At 35.7% G+C, this 22,256-nt stretch overlaps 2 protein-coding genes across 7 annotated transcripts in view; one reads left to right on the top strand and one right to left on the bottom strand.

Annotated features, from left to right (window-relative positions):
• Positions 1-12,954: 12,954 nt before the first annotated feature.
• LOC120328998 (uncharacterized) overlaps positions 12,955-22,256 on the top strand; it is a 63,896-nt gene continuing 54,594 nt past the window's right edge. For 3 of the 4 annotated variants that reach the window (XM_039395598.2, XM_078114399.1, XM_039395597.2), the window contains exons 1-9: positions 12,955-13,177; positions 13,335-13,465; positions 14,051-14,164; positions 14,606-14,742; positions 15,007-15,137; positions 15,707-15,887; positions 16,650-16,784; positions 17,273-17,499; positions 18,040-18,147. In XM_039395598.2, the coding sequence (XP_039251532.2) occupies positions 13,024-13,177; positions 13,335-13,465; positions 14,051-14,164; positions 14,606-14,742; positions 15,007-15,137; positions 15,707-15,887; positions 16,650-16,784; positions 17,273-17,499; positions 18,040-18,147 (1,318 nt within the window). In that variant the 5' untranslated portion in view covers positions 12,955-13,023. The remainder of the gene's footprint in view (positions 13,178-13,334; positions 13,466-14,050; positions 14,165-14,605; positions 14,743-15,006; positions 15,138-15,706; positions 15,888-16,649; positions 16,785-17,272; positions 17,500-18,039; positions 18,148-22,256) is intronic. The other variant, XM_039395601.2, reaches the window with a different exon arrangement.
• Positions 17,565-22,155, bottom strand: LOC120329017 (uncharacterized). Of its 3 annotated transcripts, none has more exons than XM_078114407.1 (6): positions 21,630-22,151; positions 20,932-21,005; positions 19,971-20,555; positions 18,964-19,764; positions 18,622-18,849; positions 17,565-18,302 (listed from the first exon to the last, which is right to left on the bottom strand). In XM_078114407.1, exons 3-6 carry the CDS (start codon positions 20,464-20,466, stop codon positions 18,232-18,234), a joined length of 1,596 nt encoding a protein of 531 aa, XP_077970533.1. In that variant the 5' UTR covers positions 20,467-20,555; positions 20,932-21,005; positions 21,630-22,151; the 3' UTR covers positions 17,565-18,231. The 3 variants fall into 3 exon arrangements, with proteins under 3 accessions (XP_077970533.1, XP_077970531.1, XP_077970534.1); XM_078114405.1 differs by having other exon boundaries at positions 20,932-20,976; XM_078114408.1 differs by lacking the exon at positions 17,565-18,302 and having other exon boundaries at positions 18,678-18,815; positions 20,932-20,976; positions 21,630-22,155.

Below are 22,256 nucleotides of genomic sequence, written 5' to 3'. Positions count from 1 at the left end.
TGTATGTTTTTAAATTGAATCTGTTATCCAACCATATCCCTATTTGAACTCTGAAAGTTTGTCAAGTAAAAATCTATTTTAATGATAGTAATAATATTTTCCAGGGGCCAAAACGCACTAGCGTTCGCAGCATCAAATAACATATAAACATCAGCATAGGACAATGTCAAATTCCTTGTATAATAGTAATAAGATACTACGTACAGCGATACCGTCAGACTAACATATATACAGACATGACAATATAAAATGTCGATAAGAACGACAACATATGACAGCGAAATTGTCGCTTAATAACATATGCCCACCCAGGAAAGACTAGTGATAGAAGAATTGTAAGCGACCACAAACTCGATGCGAGTTACATGCAGTTTTATTTTTGAGAAATATATATTAGTTGATATAGGCTGACACAAGACCTGAAGCGAATTAAGTTAGTGGCCATAGAAATCACAGCAGATATGTTGAAGGTAATTAAGTCGAGAACCTTTTCAAAATTTACATGCTTTTTATATTCATATTTTATGAAATGAAAATGCTGGACTTCATCTTTGCATTGTATTTTTGCTGTTACAACAATTCACACTATTATAATTGTTTACATTTTTCATTTGTTATTTACTTGTCTTATATCTTAATTTGACATTCCTCCGCAAACACAATATTTATCAATATAATTATAAAATTATGCTGTTAAAATGCTTGTTAGGCTGAACTCTTGGGAAATTTGATGGCATTAACCGATCGATTGACTGTTTCCCTTAAGTTGGCACATTAAAAGAATATTTAAGTTATATATATCTGCATTGTGTATGTAAGCCATAAAATGAAACATTTCTGCTTATTAATCACATATGTGGTATAAATTATCTGAATTCGTTCAGTGTAATTATCTATGAAATCCTTCTTTGAATGTTGAAATCTCTGAAATTTTGAAACATCATCAACAAAAATGATGTACTTTAGCATTCCCTTCCCCGAAATTATTATTCCATTTTGTGAATACAATTGTAAATTCTAATTTAGAATGTTGTTGATTTTGACGACCGCCTGGTCGTATCCCTCCCTTATGTCTATACAAAACTAATTTATTACTTGGTATTATTTATTATTATTATTACGATGACTGTTATATTTTATTTGGGTTGACCAAAAAATAAAATCTCTCTCACTCTTTCTCTGTCAACTGGCGACTAATGGAACAAAATTCTCCTTCTAAGGGGGTAACTTGGTCATAGACAAATCTATTTTTCCTAATAAAAGACGATAGCAGAGAAAATTACGACAAAACGTAGAACACACAATTTTACTGGGGAAGGAAAGCTGCGGGGAACCAAAGCTGGTTATCAAGCGGCAACGACCGAAGTTCTAATATGTAATGAAGATTTACAAAGTCGCAAAATTAATTGTATATACTATTGTTAAAGTCACCAGCTGGCCGACCAGGGTAATGTACGTTACATATGGACTACATGGAGCGTGGCTCTCCGTGCTGTTGAAAATATTTGAGAAATATTTAATGGCATCAATGTTATATATATATAGTTGAAATTATTTTCATTGGTTGAAATTGTTTTTACTGGTAGTCGATTCGACGAGAACGAACAGGTATAAAAAAACCAAATAGAATTCTATTAAAGCACACCAGGTTTGTAACATACTCTGTACCAGTACTCGTCGACCTTTTTGGACACGTAGTGGACATAACGATCGTTTCAATATTATGTTGTTGTTGTTCTTGTTCTTGTTCTTTGACACGTTTTTAAAAAGTCGCTTTTCTCTTCGAATACTGGACCAATTGCTTTGAAATTTTCAGTGGTTGAAGATTAATTTTTTCGCTAGAAGGCTATTACTTTTGTTTATTCTTAAATTTTATATGAATCCTATGAGATATGATATTTCATACAAAATTTCGCGGTATTTATTTTTACTCATGGGAACACTGTTTTACACTTATTTCAAGCGGTTTCGCGATCGATTGTCTTGCTCAGTACTACAGCTACTGTAGGTCGGTACTGGTAAGTTGCCATACCGGTGCCGTAACGCAGTGAAATTGACTTATTCCTTCCGCGGTATTACTAATGCTGCAATGCAAGTTTTATAGCCTATCGTATGCGGAACGGAATATCAGACCTACAGGTTCGGTACCGGTACTGGTAGCTCAGTACGTAAGTACGATACTGGTACTGGTGCCGGTACCGGTGTCTTACCACAATGAAATTACCGTAACTTATTCTTTCACGGTCCTACCAGTGCAGTAATGCAAGCGTTGTAGCACTTGTAGCCTACTATATTTGTTTATTTTGATGAGAGTCTACTGGAAACAACATAAAATTTGAAAGGGAAGAATTGTTCTGTGATCAATTATCTGTCCTAAAGTGTAAATAACATAAAATTTGCAAGGGAACAACTGTTCTGTGATCAATTACCGTATATGGCCTACAGTGTACAGGTAAGATGCTGGCTGACTGCTAACCGGTACTGGTAGCTCAGTACGTAAGTACGATACTGGTACTGGTGCCGGTACCGGTGTCTTACCACAATGAAATTACCGTAACTTATTCTTTCACGGTCCTACCAGTGCAGTAATGCAAGCGTTGTAGCACTTGTAGCCTACTATATTTGTTTATTTTGATGAGAGTCTACTGGAAACAACATAAAATTTGAAAGGGAAGAATTGTTCTGTGATCAATTATCTGTCCTAAAGTGTAAACAACATAAAATTTGCAAGGGAACAACTGTTCTGTGATCAATTACCGTATATGGCCTACAGTGTACAGGTAAGATGCTGCCTGACTGCTTACTCAGTACCGCTTGACACGTTTTTAAAAAGTCGCTTTTCTCTTCGATTACTGGACCAATTGCTTTGAAATTTTTAGTGGTTAAAGATAAAAATTTTCTCCAGAAGGCTATTACTTCTTTTTTCGCTATGACGTCATCAAAATTATGTGACTCTACGTGTCCATATATTTGAGCATAGCTCTCTTGTTTGAAATGATACACCCTTCTTACTTCACTTAAAATCTGACACACCTCACCCAGCTGTACATGTTTTATCGGTCAACACACTGCTTAGATTAGAAGATATACATGTTTATACCGAGAAAATACTTCATTAATTACTTAAGGTGCACGTTGCTCTTGGATTTCATCAACCAGTTGTAAAAAGTGAGGTAATAACCTTGCTTCCCGTGCCTTTCTCTTTAGTGCAGGGGTGGGCAATTACTTTTCTGAGTGGGCCGGATGCGAATAATAGACTTGATTACTGGGCCGGTTGATCAAAACTCAAATAACTAGACACAATGATTAAATGGGACGTTGTTACAGAGAATGGCAAATTATGGCAGCTGCACAGAGAAAGTTGATAGAAAAAGAAGCTCAGCATCTTGGCTAACGTTTAGTTGAACGACAACTCAATGTAACATTGAGGTTAATATGTCATTCGATAAATTCAGAGGTTGTACGGTATCACGCGAGTAAATGATGCGCCTTGTTTGTCAAGACATAGCGCTTCACAAAACGCAAGTTCATCAGTCAATCGCCCACCCGTTTCAGTGATGTAAAAGTAAAGTGAATTGCTTCCTGGTTTAAGATATTTTTAGAAAATCGCCGTTCGCAATATCCTAAGGTCGGCTATAAATTCTAGGAGTACAATTTATTACGACAAAGGAAGAGCATTACAAATCTAAACCAACCGTGAATCTGGCGCCGCACAACAAAATGTTTGCAAACCACTGGACTATGTTATAGTTTCCAATCGAAAATTCCGAGGTAATATAGTTTGCCGACATAATTCCGATGTTCACGGCTTACACCCACGTCATACTGAAAAAAACAATCGATGATTTTAACTCAATTTTCTTCAACGACAATGCATAATTGCCCCTCTGCCACCCGTGTCTAATCTCTTTCGCTCCCCGAAGGGTGTTAATACCCTCTTCCAAGATTGCTGTACTAGACAAAAAGTAATAAATAACATGTGTTGGGGTATTCACGAACGTTAGAGCTAGAGTTTTTGAAATGAAATAAATAATTCGTATGGATGATTTTGCACATTATATTCAGGTGGATTATATTACGTGAGGAATTGCATTAATTACTTTAGTCGACGATCTGTCATCAATATTTTTACGGGAATTTATATTTATAAAAACTATAGTCATAATTTGAGCAGACACAAGTGGGCCGGTTGAAATACTCAGGTGGGCCGGATCCGGCTCGCGGGCCGTAATTTGCCCACCCCTGCTTTAGTGTATAGGCATCTTTAATTGCTTTTTTTCCACCTCTTCCCTTGTTCGGAAGGGTATCTTGTAGGCAATAGAATGAGAATGAAAACAGCTTTTGGTGCAAGACTGTAGTAGCCTACTTGGCAACTTATAGTAGTGCCACCCACAATTCGTTGTAATTTTTAAATGTTTTGGATTTTTAGTATAAAAGGTATTATGACAAGCAGATAAAAAACATGGGATACGCCAGACATACATTGTGCATAAAGTTTATTCACCATATTTTACGGACCATAAGGCGAGTTTCAAATCTTTTTTTTTTCACAATAATCGATCGTGCGCCTTATGATAAGGGCTGGGCATTTTCGAATACCTGATGATTTCAGAATCAAATCGAATATTTTTTTCGAATCGAATTTCGAATACTTGGGAGATATAACATTGTATGTAACTTTTTTATTGTATTAGGTCCTCCAGACACGTTCACACACAATATCATATATATAACACCTCAATATAATGTATATAACACCTCAATGAATTTACCTCGACCATCGGCGGAAAGAAATGCACAAGATGGCGGCGATTCGAAATTTTGCTCTGTCTCGATTCGAATAATTTTCGATTCGAAATGCCCAGTCCTACTTATGATCCGTAAAATACGGTAAACATATACGTTGTGTTTATTTTTTGCAACAAGTTGTCTATTTTATTTAAAACATGTTTTAATTGAAGTGTCGTATCGTGTATGAGTGCATAGAGGACTTGCACGGGTCACGTGACTTTGTTTACTGGACGGCAAAAAAACCGTCCATTTGGCTCTTGTCAGTTGCAAGTCGGATAATACGTTTCCGTTTTGTTTGGCTGTTGAAAATGGTTATTTCGTATTGTTCCGTTGGCTGTACGTATAGTATAGACAACGAAATGAATCTTCAGTTATATTCCACTGTTTTCAAAAGGTTCTGAACGTCGCGCAATGTGGATATCAGCTATTGGTAGGACTGCTTGGTGTCAAGTCCAGAAGTCATCTCGCTTGTGTTTCACTGTTTGCGGACATCACTTCGTTGATGGTGAGTGATAATGTGCCGTTATCAATTTCTTTAAATATTCATAAGCTTCTTCATTTCAATGGAAAGCAGATGACAAACTACTGGTATTGGTAGGCCTATAGGCTACTTGCAGACTTGACTTGTGTAAGAAATTAATCATCAATTGCCATAAGGTATTGTTTCTCTAGTTAGCAGGTAATCTATTACTAAGTGTGAAAGGTTGAATAGATAACTAAAGTTTCAATACCAGTGGTCATGCAAATATAACCAGATTTCAATTGAATTCGCCATCTAGAAATACGCTCGCCACGCATATCTGATCACCCTGGTAGTTTCACAGGTTCCAATCCCATGCGGGTATATATTGCGCGAAGGGATTGCAGCTCTACTCCCACTGAGGGTGGTTCACACGACCGCTGATCGGTTTCGACCATCCCCCACCATCCAAGTTCATGCTTCTGAAAACAAATAATTGGCTAACTAATCCCAACATTGAATGGTAATCGTACGAGAATGGTAATCCCCCAGATAAATCCTATCCTAAAGGTGCTTGTAAAGGTGATATGCTACTCGGAATCAAATTCATATACAACTAGTGTTTGTGGTGGGATATGGACATAAATTTCACACCACTTGATCGTTAGATTTTATGAAAACTCTACAATTATTGCACAGCTAATGCAGGATCATGATATCGAATGAATATGTATCCATTATCTTACAGATATGGGTGCGACCATGGAATAGATGGATAGCACAGTATAAGTTGCAACAAGACCACAGTGGCACAAGACCTCAGCCTGCGTGACTTGATAATACATCCTCAGTATCCATTTATTGATGCTTATCGTAATGACACAGTAACTTGTGATTACTGTGGATTGGTGGAGATAAAGTGTCCATTGTGCTTGAACGAAAGCAACCTCAATACGATTCTATCAAGAAATTTTTTTTTGTTTCGGTGGGTCTGGCAGTGAAGGTTTCAGTCTAAAGTTGGACACCAATACTACAACAAAATACAGTTGCCAATGAAACTTAGCGAGGCGTAATATTGCGACTTTGTGATCTGAAAGAAAATTCTGATGGGTAGCCGGCTAACCGCAACCTTTTGTTTAAGGAATATTATGAGATATGACTTAAGAGTCTAAACTTTTATTCGAGAGGGGTGTAACCCAAGCTAATTTGCAAATGGTATTCATGGTACCAAATGTATCACACACTTTACAGTAATTATAAATTATATTTGAAAAATAAAGCACATCAAAAATGTATTTTTAAAAAACAGTTGGTTTTATCTGCAGATACCAGGTTTATATTGAGATTGACCATTAAATGCATATTACGTGTTACACATGAATCCATCGTGCTCAGATTTGACTGTTTTCAAGGTCCGAAGGCTCCAACTGCTTAATTTTATCGGTACACAAGAGAATGTTCAGTGTGGCATGCATGGGTCAGTTGGAGTCACTAACGTCAAGATATCTATAAGCAAGGATAAGATAACCTGGGAGTAACATTCGATAATTCAGAGTAAAAAATGTATTTGCCTCCACAGCCCTTTCAAATTGAAGATATGATGCCTTAGGGGTAATTTCTATCAAATATTTTACAGTGTTATGGATGGTTCTATTATTAGTTTTTTAAATAAATATGATGTTATAAATAGATCTCAGTTTGGTTTTCATAACAATCACTCGACATCTCATGCCATTTTAGATACAATTTCTAATGTCTATGATAAGCTAGAGAAAAAAGAGTTCGTTAGCGCAACTTTTTTAGATTTAAAAAAGGCTTTTGATACTGTGAATCATGAAATTCTAATTTACAATCTGAAACATTATGGTATCAGGGGACAAGCAAATAAACTCATTACTAGTTATCTGAGCGATAGATCACAGTACGTTAAAGTGGGAACTTATTGTTCCTCTCTCTTACCAGTGACTCACGGTCCACGGAGCTCCACAAGGTAGCTGTTTGGGCCCGTTACTGTTTCTAGTATTTGTCAATGATATAGTACACTGTTCTTCGCTTTTAACCAAATTGTTTGCTGATGACACTAACCTCCTTGACAGCGACAAATCTCATGCATCTCTTCAATCAAGAACAAATGCTGAAATTGCTAAGGTAGCAAATTGTATAAGATCTTATAAACTAACGATAAATATAGAAAAATCTAAAACGATGTCAATATCACCATATAGTCATAAATCTCAAAATAGTTTGTCAATCCAAATTGATGGTACAAAACTTGAAAACGTTATTTCTTATAAATACCTTGGTATATATATTGATAACAAAATGAAATGGGATGCACAAATTTCAGACCTGGCCGTTAAATTATCCAAGGCGGTTGGGACATTATATAAGCTTAAAAGATTTACATCGCTAACTACCTTACGCATGGTTTACTATTCCCTATTCCAGTCCCATATACAATATGGCATAGTTGCATGGGGCTCGGATGAGAAAACTTTATTGCACCGCTTGGAAATTATGCAGAATCGAGCCATACGTGCTATTTCTGATATTGGTTATTGCATACGACTATGTCCTATTTATAATAAACTACGAAATATTAAACTGATTGATATACATCAGTATCATAACAATAAACTCCCCGTAGCATTCACTAACTACTTTTCAAAGCAGAGTAGTATTCATTCATATGGGACACGGTCCTCTGCTAAATGCTCATACTTTGTGAACCGCTTTTCCACCAGGCTTACTCAAAACTCCATCAAATTTGTTGGTGTCAAGTTGTGGAACACGCTCACTGACAGTATTCGATCAATGAACTACATTTCCTTTAAACATGCACTGAAAAATCATTACCTGGATGGTTATAGTTGTCAGTAGTCTGAAAATATTGCCTTTTCAAATGCTGGTCTTCTTCCTAGTCGTAGGATACATTCCCTGTACGGTACCGTACCGGTACGGTACTAGGTCCCAACCATGTTCTTCCACTGTATTTCAAATGCCTTAGTCATTTACTCTGTATGTGCCAAGTTTTGTTTTTCATTTTTGTCTACTTTTTGATCATATGCATGCTTCATTATGCATCGGTTCGTTATGCCAGTACCCTAACTCCCTGTCAACATGAAATTAACGTTGCTGGGTACGCCGTTTCAGTTTTTAACATGCTCAGTCAGGATGACACCAAGCAGTCCTGCCAATAGATGATATCCACATTGTGCGACGTTCCGGATCTTTTGAAAACAGTGGAATATAACTGAAGATCCATTTCGCTGTCTATACTATACGTACAGCCAACGGAACAATACGAAATAACCATTTTCAACAGCCAAACAGAACGGAAACGTATAATCCGACTTGCAATTGACAGGAGCCAAATGGACGTTTTTGTTTTTTTTTGCCGTCCAGTAAACAAAGTCACGTGACCCGTACAAGTCGTCTATAGCAAAGTGACTATGGTCTATGGCAGGGGTTCCCAAACTTTTGATGTTACGGAGCTCTTGAAAAGGTTGACTATTCTTCACGGAGCCCCACAAATAAATTTGGAAAATAAACCAGACAAAAAACACATCGCTATTTACCGATTAATATTCCTGAGTAAGTTAAATCCCCCCCCCCCCCCCCCCCCCACTTTTGCTATTTTTGGAAGACTGAAGAAAGTGCTCGTAACATGCACGATCGCATTTTGTTCAAATAATCGATTGTTTTCGTCAGCGTGGCGTGTTTTTTAAACGTAAACACCTTTATGTGGGTGTTTATTCTACCTTAATCACAACTTTTCCTTGGTTGTTTCGTTTCACGAGGACGACAATAATTACTTTTTTGTTCTCGTGCGGAATTGTGAGTTCAGTATGGAAAACAAGTTAGTATATTATAATCATCGGCGACGAGATGCTAAAAATAATTAATAAAGATGTGAATCAGCAATACTTAAAATAAAACGAAGATAACATAATAAGTTTTGTTTTAGGGGACTCGCGAAAGATTAAAAAAGCTTTTTAGACATTGTAAATCACAAACTTTGGTGTTCAATTGTGTGCTCGATGTACCTTTTTATCCATTCTGAAACTACCGGCGGAGCCAAATGCGACTTCTTTTCGATATGTGACGATATATAAGATAATTGTAAAGATTATCAATTAATTGTTATTGCGAGAAAAATACATTTCAATCTTTCGTTTTATTTGTTCACTTGACTTTGTTGTTTCTCATGTGATGTCCGCGGATTGGCGTGGTAAATTTGGTTTGTAATGATTTATATTGTCGTTAGTCCACGCACCCGCAGGTTACATTGAACACAATGAAGCCAATAAACAAGGCATTTGAACATGCACGCATCGGTCAAATATTGCGCAATTGTACTTCTTGAGATTTTAACCCCGCTGAGAGAACAACTCAAATTTGATGAATCTCAAGATCGCAAAAATACGATTCCAATTATAGTTGGTAATTGTAACCTCGAACCATAGCCAAGTAATGATAAACACAATTAAAATATTATGACACGACATTTTGAATGTTCGCATCGGCAATGGATGGAAACTCGTTATCTACTAAAACAGTTTTTTTTTGACGATAGGCCTGATTGCGTATAGTGGTGCCCGGGAATTTCCAATTCCAATTTTAACCCCCCCCCCCTCTCTTTTAAAAATCCTGGCTGCGTTTCTGCTTATAGATAATGTCTTATTTGAACGTGCATATTTCGACGCTACTGTTGTCAAATTTTATCAAGCCCCGGGGCTCCATACGGAACACTTTGGGAACATATGCTCTATATCAGGGGTCGGCAACCACCGGGCCGCGGCCCATCGCCGGTCCGCGGAAAGGTTACTGCCGGTCCGCAGAGAGGTGACACAAAAACGGACAAGGCCGAAATAAAACCTCTACAATCTAAGCACAAACCCTACGACTAAAAAACAGCACCCAACAGTAAACCAGACAAACACAACACCAGGGGTCGAAAAAAATGCGGCCCGCGAGCTAATTTGTTGCGGCCCTTGAACGACCCGACATTTAATAAATAGAACAAAAATTAATCTCAAATTTATTATTGTCTCTACACGGATTTATGTGCTGACAATTGCTGCTGTACGGCGTTTCTTATGTAACAAGTAGCGTCAGTTGTATGTCGTTCGAGTTAATTTTGATTTTTAAAATTTGAAAATGTCTGGAAAACGGAGCGACGTGGGTCGAGCATTCCAAAGTGCTTGAACGGAAAAATATTTTTCCTTCTTGCGCATTCCAAAACCGGTTTGCTCGATATGCCCAGTCAGCATCGCAGTTGTTAAGGGTTTCAATGTTAAACTCGTTACGAAACGAGTCGTCGAAAATTCGACCCCGAGACCCAGGACGCCACAGCTCATCTGTGCGACAGTGCAAAACGTGTAATGTGCACGTTCGGAAGAACATATGGCCTTGAGCAGCTTTATCTAAAATGCATTACATTTAGATTAAATTTCGTACTCGCTTGTCAAATCATCATTTGGACGACGAGTTGCCATAAAAACATCATCTTTCATATTGATAATAGGTACACAAAAACAATGTATTGTTGGATAATAAAAAAACGCCACATATACATCTCATTGAGACAGGCTTTCAACACAGCAATAGAAGGGTAGCAATGCGAATGCGCCATAATTTGAAGTTTAATTATGGTAGCGATTGTTCGAAGGCGAAAATATTGCGGCCCGCGCGCTACCAGAAATGTTTATATTTGGCCCGCAAGTACATGAAGTTTGCACTATTGAGCAACATGTCTGATTTCATAAACAATTGCCATGTCAGTATGTCGCAATAATGCTGGGTCAATTGTTTTAACTACGCCCGTATAGGAATGTCTCTCATTCATCCGACTAAGATCTCCCCAACAAAACGATACAGGCATTGTTAACTTTCCCGAAATCTTGATGTGTGGCCTGGTTTTCAATATTGATAACTACAAAAACGAAATAGACTGGAAGTGAGAAACACGTTACGTCTGTCAATGTTGACCATATCTCGAATATGGGAACAGTTAATGGCCATCAAACAAATACAGACATCACATTAAATAGCATCACCGTCGTTTTTAGCATATTGTCAACATAAATTTCCTAATGCGTATAATTTATTGCATAGGCTTAGTTCGTTTGTATAAAGGTGGTCCGCCGTAAGTTTGGTCAAGCTTTACCTGTCCGTCACTTAAAAAAGGTTGCCGACCACTGCTCTATATAGTATACTCTAGTCCAGCGGTTCCCAAAGTGAGCGAAAACGCCCCCCTTGTGGGCGTTTGCGATACCTTGGAGGCGCTGAAGGCGATTTGGGCAATTGGGAGCCGCTGGCTGTCAAATAGGGCGATTGAGGGGAGTCGCTGACATCAATACGGGAACTCATAATAAGTATGTTTTGGTTCAAACTAATTTGCTTGGGATTTTGGTGTTGGAAATTTCTCGCTTAACGTAAAATAGGTATTATGACATTTTAAAATCTGTATTGTTTCATAATAATACTTGTCTAGGGCAAACGTCATATACTTCCTTCACCATGCACTTCACGTTTCATTGTACTGTATTGAATTACGTCTTCATTTTACTATTGGGTGATTTAAAGCGGTAAGTACAACACCCTTATGCTATAATATTGGTTTTGTTAAGAGCAACACGTGAGAGCTGGGCATGTGATCGAACTGACGTACGCCAAACAGGACCATCTCCATGTTGCGACTCGGTTCATTTTTATTTCTTGGGTCATTAGATAATAAGGCTACATATGTAATACTTAAATTGGCAAACGACGAAGATCTAGCCTGTTGTTAGTCTCGAGCTTCGACATCGTATCTTCGCGGAGCGATTGTTCGATAGGCGAGTTGAGGCGACCGTCGGCTCACATTCGTGAATATATATGTGTTAGTGTCACCTCTAAAGGTTTTATTATGTTTGAAAATACGCATTTAAAACATTGCATATCGACAAAATTTAAAAACGCCAACAAAGGCACACAGTCGTTTAACGTCATTTGTCTAACATCGCTAAGGTCACAACAGGCCCCAGTTTTCTATGTAGACTGTATTTGTGTAACATGAGCAAAATATTGTATGTCACTTTGCACATAAAAATGCCAATGTGAGAATACTAATTTGTTTTTCTTGCCATCAGAACTCTGAAAAGATCGAAATTACACACCTGCAGTCTTAAAAACGTCGTTGTAGAAAATGCGACAAGAGTCCTCTGGATGATGAATTGTCCGGATAGTCGAATTGTCCGCCTCCCATGTATGTATCGCATGTATGCACCGTGCGGTACGACGGTACCGTACCTTTACACCAAATATAAGTTAATTTTGCAAGTTATCAGTCACCAGTACGGTACGGTACGGTACCGCCTACCGGTACTGTACCAACCACGGTCGCGACATCGACTTTTTGGGGTCAGGTTATTTCCTGAAGGTTTACTTAGTATACAGATGAATGCTTAACACTAGACTACACACACTACCGGTACCGGTACGGTAACAGTTACCGGTATGTCTAAACTATTCAGCACTTACTCATAATTATGTCAGTCCGGTACAGTACCAGACCCCATACCTCTGTACCGGTACCGATACTGCCATACCGATGGCGACAAGCTACCGATGTGTCTTGAAATGGGTACAGGGGTATGGTAAAAAAGTTGACAGATGAGAACATTTTGATGATAGATAGTCTTATTACTTCAGTATTAAACTCTTGATAATTACAGAATTTACACAGCAATCAAACATTCTGACATTGTTATGCTTTTGTATAAACCACAATGAATTTCCCAGTACTACATGCCTCCTTGCAGCATGACTTATCTGGATCGTTACCAAGCAGTGTCTTTGCTGCATTGAAGCCTCCACCACATTCTTCAACCAGCAGCACATCCAGCGATGTTGATTTACAAATTGTTGGAGGTGTTTTGAAAGGTGACTAAATGCAAAATAATTTTACTGGAAAATGTTTATGAAAAAATATATGTTCAACTAACAACAAGATTTTATTACACATTAATTTGTCAATCTGATATTTATAGTCTATGTCTATAGTGTTTGAAAAGTTTATCTGGAGTCATTTTCATTTCAGATACATCTTACTCGTGGCTTGCAAGGGGGTCGATGTTTGTAGTCATCAATTCAAAAACGAATTTAGTTGTTTCGATATTTGACTTCAATCGTTCATTTCCTGAATTGAGATTCATAGTGACATCATGCTGTGTAAGTTGAATCATTATAAAGGGAACTATGTTCGAATACTTTTATATGATTTATGCAACTTTTTCATTTAGAATAATTCAAATCAATCAGTTAAGAAGCAAAATAATGATAAATTCATATTTTTACACTAAATACATAATGATTTCATCAAGTTTGAGTACTAAAATTATGATTCAAAATATAATTTGTATTCCTAATTCAAGTGAATTTCTTTGCATGTTTTCAATTCTATATTTTAAACCAACTTAATTTATTAGTAACTTTTTATCAAAGAATATATGTTATTATTCCAATACAAACTGTGCATACTTTCTGAAATGATAGAAAGCAAAATTTGTGATAATTACATATGGCAATGCTCTTCTATATCTCGCCAATACTGGAAAACTATTATCGATATGTGCAGATATAAGTCACATCATATATTTTCTTAGTTTTTTAAAACTTAATTCATTTTATAAAATTCCCAATTTCAAACAAGTTAGTGAATTACGAATTATAATTTAAATTACCGATAGTAATTTTACAGCATGACATCCGATCCTAAAATATATTATTATGAACAAATTAAAAAATTTCCTTCAGTCATGTGATGATCTTCTCATTGTTGGATTAAAAGGACAAGATGGTAGAGGATGTGTTGCACTCTATAAGCCACGCATATCGAAGCTGGTTAAAGCCATTGATATACCTTATTCAGTGAGTCATCTTTCAATTATTTTAAAATATTGAATTTATTGTGCATTAGGCCCTATATGACATAGAACATACTCCAATCATAATTTAATAGCAGGCTATTGATATTGAAAAAAAGGTAAATCCCAACTCTGGAATAACGAGATTTCGACTAATTGCTATAGAAAGTTACTAGGCTGGTTAATAAATGAATATATCGTAAACTTTTTTATGATAATTACTTATTTTCTGATTTTATAGTGCAAAATACTTTTTTGTACTATTGGGAGTTTTTTGATAGAAATATGTCATAAAAGTTGAGACTTCTCCTGAGCTTATCAATCACTAATATATATAGGCTTTATAAACATTTCGTAACAAAAATATCTGGTAAATCATCAGTCACAGACATCTCACTGTACCTTATTGTATTAGAGTTATTATTCTCAAATTATGTTAATTCAGGTTACAGCAGTTGAAGTTGTAGCATGTCGAGGAGGAGCTTTGTCATCTTTACATTCTTTATGCAAAAGTTTACGATGGTTGTTTGGTATTGTAGCTGTTGGAACTGAGGAGGGACATTTGTATTTACTTGATTTAAAGTGAGTTGTGTAATATCATTCCGATATTGCGGGCAAGCGCTGGGCTGCAGGCTTCAACTACTCTCGCCGTGCATAACTGGTTTCAGTAAGCTAGTTTGTTAACTTTCTGTCAAAGTTGGTGGTTGGCGTGTTGTGTCGGTAAGAACACACGTGACATCTCACTTTAAATTACTCAGCGTGGGATTGCTGGACTCCTCACAGTCATAGGGTGGTTCACATAGCCCAAATAGACAAATTAACATCTTCTTTACTCTATTCATTTAGGTTTGACAGTCCAGGGAATATTGATAACTTGCCATCACAAATGGAGATAGTTCCACCTGCACTGAAAAATGTTCCTAAAACAAGAGAAATGATTGTTGGATATGACTCATTTTTAGCTTTTGAAATGCAAGGTAGGATTTCCGAATTATGGAATGGTTTTTACTGTTCACTCTTTCTTCTTCACTCTTTTACTGTGTTGATAATTAATTTAAAATCTCTGGATAAAAGGTCATTAAGGAAATATTCTTCATTTTTATTATGACTAGTATCCTGCTTTTGTTGTTTGGAGTTATGGGTTATCCCCACATGGTGTTTGAAATGCCAATGGGTCAACAGTGTTGTTCTGAAATAATTTTTTTTTTCTAATTTTTACTTCCGAAAGCAAGTAATATAGATTGGACAAATTATATAAATTTTATGTTTTGGACATGTGCTCATCTATATATATAGCCTTCTAATAACAGTTGTTCCACAGAAACACACACTTTGATCCAGCATTTCAGCATAAGATAAATAGTGTAGTTAATGTCTTTTATTTCTCATATTATTCATCCTCTGGGTTCAATAAAGGGTTGTAGGGGTACTTGTTGCTTACTTAAACCTTGCTGCGATGCACTATACTAAGCGAAACTACGAGTTTGATCATAGCTTTATAAACAGGATTTTTGTAATAATATTTAGGTAATATTTTCTTGTACAGCTGCTTGTCATGAGGAAGGTGTTTTTCATTATGCTCAACCAGATGACGAGATTATCGAATCATTTTATCCATCAGATGCTAATATAACAACTATTCTGTACGAACCAAGAACAACATCATTATTTGTTGGATTCAACTTTGGACAATTTCAAATATTTTCTCTTCAGAATATGACTCTTGTGTGAGTTGTTTGACAAATTTTAATATAGGGCTCATAATATTTGTTTTTATCTTTTCCTTTAATTATGAGTGAGATATATAGCAATAATTATGTTAACATTAGTGACATATTTTCTGCAAACTGGCATATAAAAGAAACAGATTGGTCTGGACCAGAGGTTCCCAAGCTTTTTTCAGGATGACCACAAGGACGACTTTTAAGTGTCCAGTGCGACCCCAGGTCAATATATATATATTTCATGAAACTTTAGAGCATCTTCCACTGGACTTTTGAGTTTGGTCATGTGGTGGTATTGAGTAAAATAAGCTAAAACCAAACAGTGATGTCAAAATAAGCACCTACATTTTCTATATCATAAGCATAGAGCGATGCTTATGAGCCTGTTTTACAGTAAGCCATGGTACAAACTGCTAAATTTAACATAGTTTGTCAAATCTTAGATGATTTGTACATCCATCCTCTACCATACCTCAGCGACCCCACTGACCCCATGACCTGTTTGTGACCCTACCTACTTATCACTCCGACCCAATTTGGGGTCGCGACCCCTGGTTTGGGAACCCCTGGTCTGGACAGAAGTAATAGTAATTCATTTGTCAATCATCGAAATTAGGATAAAGTTAACTATAATTTGATAGGATATTGTACATATAGGCCTCCAGTATACCACATGACACAGTTAATTCAAAATTGGTTATATAATATATAATATTAGTGGTTATATACACAATTAATATTATTGAAAAATTTTTTTATTTGCAGCCATAGCAGTGATTTACAAGAAAATATTGCGCCTGTTTTGAGATTCTCATTTCAAGAACCGGAGAATGATCCTCGCAAGTTCTGTTATCTTTGGGTGGCAAGGGGTCATAAACCTGGTGATATTTCATCTAATGGGTTAGTTCAACTTATTTGAACGTAAATTAGTTTGAACTTTAAAAGTCATCCTGTCACAATATAAGGAAATCTATTAGAATGTACAAACGTTCCTATTTGGCAATCAGTGCTCATAAAACCCTCAATTATCGACCACTTATTTTATTTTGCATCTTGTTCTATCATTCCATTTTGTGTTCGTGAGATTTTAATGGAAATATTGTAGGTGTTTTGTACATTTGCTATCTGCTTCATCCATGTCTCATTTAAACCCAGGCAACACGTTTTTATTTCTAGGAATTCTAGGAATTACTTTTTTATTTAATGTGTCATTTTTAGGCGAAATTACTATTTCTGTAATTTGTTGGGTGAAATTTGGCATTTATTGTGGCTTATTACTATTATTATCATGTTGCAAAATAGTATAATTTGGATAAATAATTAAATATAATAGAATTCTAGAATAAATATTTGGATAAAATTTTTATAAATGTTGATACTTTTTTTAGAAATTCTGAGCCATTGACTCTTTGCATGTTTCAACTCATGTTTATAAAGAAAGAGATTCCAAAAAAATCTAAACAGACAGATAAAGAATCAAACCACCCATTTGCAAGAGTTCTCTATAAAGATTTGGAAGGTTGTAATTTGAGGTTCAAGCATTGTCTTGGTACTGGCCTTGTCTCAAATGTATCAAAATGCTGCGGTTCTACGCTGTTGATGTGTTCTTCTATCGGTATGTACACCCCTACATTCTTAAATAATTTATTCATTGGGTTTCTTTGGGAATGAGCATTAATAATTAATGGAATTGCACATTGTCTTTATCTATGTGAAAACTGTTAACAAGGTATAAGACTGTGTTTTCTGCATTGGTGGACTAACTGTTATCTATTGTTTCATAGTGAAGTTTAAAACTGTTCTTTCGCAATCTGTAGGTTTGGTGAGTGAGTAGTTAAAGCATTAATAATAAACTCAACTGTGAATCCATGATGGCATCACAGGTTCAAATCTCGAATCCCATGCTCAACACCTTATCCATTTTGTAATAAATTTGATAAGTAAGGCCGAACTGGATAGATTTCTATTTTTCCGAACTATAGTAGCTTATTACTTAGCAGTGCTGCTCGTACACAATTTGTGATTTTGTCCGTGGAAGAATTGTTATTGTAATCAGAAATGAGTTTTTATATTTTTTCACTTTTATTGAAAAAACAAACAAAAACACACACAAATAAATATGATATAATGTATATATATATTTATATATAAACAGAAGAATTTGCTCCAGAATTGGATCGACAAGATCAGATGGAAGATTATGTAGAATATTGTGCCAGTCCATCGAGCAGTTTTTGTATGTTTGGTTGGAAAAGCCTACAAGGTTTGTTTCATATTTTATCGATTATTTTTTATGTATATATCAATCATTGTTTTTAAATGCAATAAGAAAATCTTAAGATGATCTTCACCTTCCGTTGTTGAGGTGCTCTCGGAAGTTTTCTACGGTTTGTCGTATTGCGTCAATCAGATCAACTTCTGCATGAATTAAACATATATAAAAGGATAATCAACTGTAAGGATAGAATTTAGATTATTTTGTTTATAGCACAAAGGCAATACAGCACAAAATGTACTATGTAGAGCCACTTCTTATTGTCAGTTCTAGTCAGTTATGCTCATCGTTTCATCAATTTGTGTGGATGTGGAGGTGGAGGAAGTAAAAATACACTTACAGAACATATGCTAACTAAATTAACTTATTAACTGTCACGCAATGGGTAGTCTTAGCTGAGCTACTTTGTAAATTGTATTTCACTAGTCTTTTAGTCACCTAAAGTAGAATACATAATCCTACCTCGTCCACCGGTACGCATCTTCCATATTTTGAGCATTTCCAACTTTTGTTTCATGAAGTTATCACGAAAGTCTACTTCTATTTCTATCACTTCTTCCATGCCCAGTTCCAGTCCATGCGAGGAGAGTGCAAAGTTTGTCCATGCGCCAGGGCCAAACTCATTGATGACTTCATTCAAAAATACGTCAATCAACCTGACAGGTTGACAGACATTTGAAAAGTCTGATGCTGTTTAGTATATTGAAATATAGATCAATAAAAAGCATTTACCGGTAGTAGTATTCGATCAAAATTTACAGATCAAGTTTGAGCATTTTTAAGCAGTATTAAGTATAGCGATACCTGCCCCATTTCTTCGAACCATATGCTGTCTCCACTGCAAAGTATCAGCTGGTGTGCCTTCTTTCTCCACATCAAATTTAATAGTTATGTATTCTTCATCTCTTGTAGAGAGTGGCAAAACAAAGTTTTTCTTTCTGATCCTGTAGTTTGTAAAGTCTATATTAAAAGAGTATTGTTCTGTTGGTGAGAATTCATTCTCTGCTTCTCGTTTCCATGAGATAGACGCTCTGATTTTCTCTCCATTCTTTACTTTTATTGGATTAGGACAGGCCATTGTGGGATAAAATCCTTGATTTTTCAACTCGGTTTTCCAGGAATTTTTGATGACCCTATCATCAATATATGCTACATAGACATAGTTACCATCATCACTTCCCCAGATTGCAGTAGCCATACGGTATTCCACATTTTTTGCGAAGAGTCTTTTTAGTCGAATCATAAAATCGCTAAAATGATTTGCCTCAAAAGCAATGCTGTTTCCAATGTTTTTCAATTTGGCCTTCTCTATGTTACACCATTCTACGTCTTCGTCACTTCGATACATTATTTGAACTTCGATCTGTGTGGTATCAAGATCAACCCCACACCATGTTGGAATTAGAAATTTTGCTGGTTTTTTGAAGTGAGTCGGTGGCGTACATGTCATAATTGTGCTGATTGATGTGAATTCTTTTTCCACAGTGTCATTGTCAATAGAAAGGCTAACATGAAAATGTTTAGGGTCATCAAGTGCATTTCGTGGAATTTTCACTTCACTGCGATTCATGCACAATCTTCCTCCTTCGGCCCCGATCCAATGATCTTAAAAATTCGCAATAATTATATAGTATTGTAGTCGTGTTTAAAAGTAGTGATGGAATTGTATATAAGAAATTTAATTAAAATCTTTCCTATTTATTGAGGACATATTATTGCTGAATTAATAATTAAATCAACCATTTGTTGTGTTTCATTAACTTTGTGATTTTAACTTTTTTCAATGTTTAAGGTTTTCTGAATTAGCCTACCTGGAATATCGATCTCCCTTTGAGCATATTTCATGTAACTGCTATCCTTTTCCAGCTTCTGCATCAAAGACTTTCGATTGCTTTCATTTATCCAGTCTTTACTTTTGCTATATACCGAAAAAGCTGCACCATAGGCCGAAAATGCCTCGCTGTACTTTTTGCTAATTTGATATGTTTTTCCAATATTGTGGAATGCAAATCCGAGAATTTTTTTCTTTTCCGCTTCATCACCCACTACTTCAAGTAAAATCATGGCGACATTTTGATTTCTTTCATTCATCAGTGTAAAATCATGGTATTGTCTGGCCAGATCTCCAATTAATATAAGGTTGTGAGAGTGCCACTCCGCTTGAAATTTTTCATCCATTTTTGAGATGTCGATTTCTGCTAATTTGTATAGTTGTTGCATTCTGTTTTCTAAAATAACTTCATCAAGTTTTTTATTCAATTCTGAGTGCTTTTGTAGGCTTTCTGCTGTGTGTGACAGGCATTTCATTATGTCAGAGGCCCTTTGTGTAATCTCTAGGCGGTTGGTCAGCTCATTATAGATATCATGAACATCACTGCTTTCTCGATCTATAAATGCTGAAATAATGATATATATTTACCTAAATATTACATCAAAAATAATGGATTTCCTAATATTGTCTCACATTGTAATAATGTGTGTGATAGCATAATCATACATGATACATATATTATTTAAGTTTCCCAGTTGGTGCGTATATGCAGTTTTGCTACTACTAGTTTCTTCAGAATTTTCGAATTTGTTCATCCATTCATGAGCAAAATCATATCATACAATTATATTTGAGTAATATATTTTGCCACAAACCGTTGCCGCATATTATTACCTTTATCAATAGTGTAAGTCTCTGTGATGATCTTTTAATATATTTTAGTATTTTATAGGATGTGGGGTTTAATTGATATAATAAGCAAGAGTAATTTATTCACTCACTTTCTTTTGTGTTCTCTGAATATTCTTTGCCATCATTATCATCATCTAGAATTGCAAAATGTTATTCTTATTGGCTGTACGTAACATTGTCAAATGCATTCATAAAACATTTTGAAATATTCTTATGATTGTTTTTTTCATTATATTTTTAAAATTGACGTCAAATTTTATGTGACTCGTGATGATGGATTAATTTTTCAAGTTTCTCCCATTACTATCAAATTCAGAAGATGTTTATTTTGCTTAAAATAATAATAATAAACTAAGGGAATCCATGTATATGCCACATCTTTCAGGTATCAGTAATTATAATTGGTAAATGCTAATTATGCTACGAGTACCATATCTATCATTTTACTAACTCAGTCTGGGAGAAATACTGCAATATTTGACAAATAAGCCAATTTTTTGAACCAAATTTTCTGGCCTGATCTCAGGCTTCGGCCCGTCACTCTTTTGGCCATTATTAGTTTTTGGTCTTATTATTAGTTTGGGGCCAAAAAAGCGAGGCGATAGCATACCTTTTTTGGCACTTTCCATGAATCGGAAATCTCATGTTGCCACTTTACATGAGCATCATGAGCAAGGGCAACTGATCACACCATATGTAGTAAATCATAAAAACATAGCGCTTTTGCTTTAAAAAAGGTTGGTAAAAATGGTGAAAATATGGTTTCATCAATAGCTTAAACAAATACCTTCAAAGTTTCTTTTGTTAAAACCTTTTATGTAGTAGTCGATGGAGTCATTAAGTAGAGATTATCTCCTTCTGAATTTAACTTCGTTTATTCCAAGAACTCCTGCTTGCTGGTTAATTCTGGCTAATTTTCTTAATTTATCTGAAGCAACTTCAAGCTTTTTAGCCATATTTATCTTCTCTGATACACTTCGTAATCTGACGATTTACAGGTTTGGTGCTCCTGTTTATAATCTTCATATCACACTCGCACAAAGATGTTTTTTGGTTCTTGTTTGCATTTGTTTTACGCCTTTTGTATAAGTTTCAGTTTCAATGTTTACTGTAACTTGTTGTAGCGTTGTTTTCTTACTCTCTTTTTATCTATCTCAGACATTGTTTAGGTAATATTTTTCCCTAAATAAGATATCTTTTGTTCAGGCAGTTTCTATTGTGTTTATTCTATAGTCTTCGCTGGGCTTCTGCTTTGCACAATTTTTATTGTGGGTAATTGTATTGCGCTCTTGTTATTCTTATGAACAGATACGGTACTTTCTATTTCATTGATATCATATTCTGAGTGTTATGAATGTCTCAAATTTTCCATTCTACTGTGGACTGTTCAAATTATGTAAACAATTAAAAAGTA

The sequence above is a fragment of the Styela clava genome, chromosome 7, assembly GCF_964204865.1.
Source record: "Styela clava chromosome 7, kaStyClav1.hap1.2, whole genome shotgun sequence".
Classification (NCBI taxonomy): domain Eukaryota; kingdom Metazoa; phylum Chordata; class Ascidiacea; order Stolidobranchia; family Styelidae; genus Styela; species Styela clava.
Note: the sequence above shows the minus strand (reverse complement) of the source record. Positions and strands in the feature narration are given on the sequence as shown.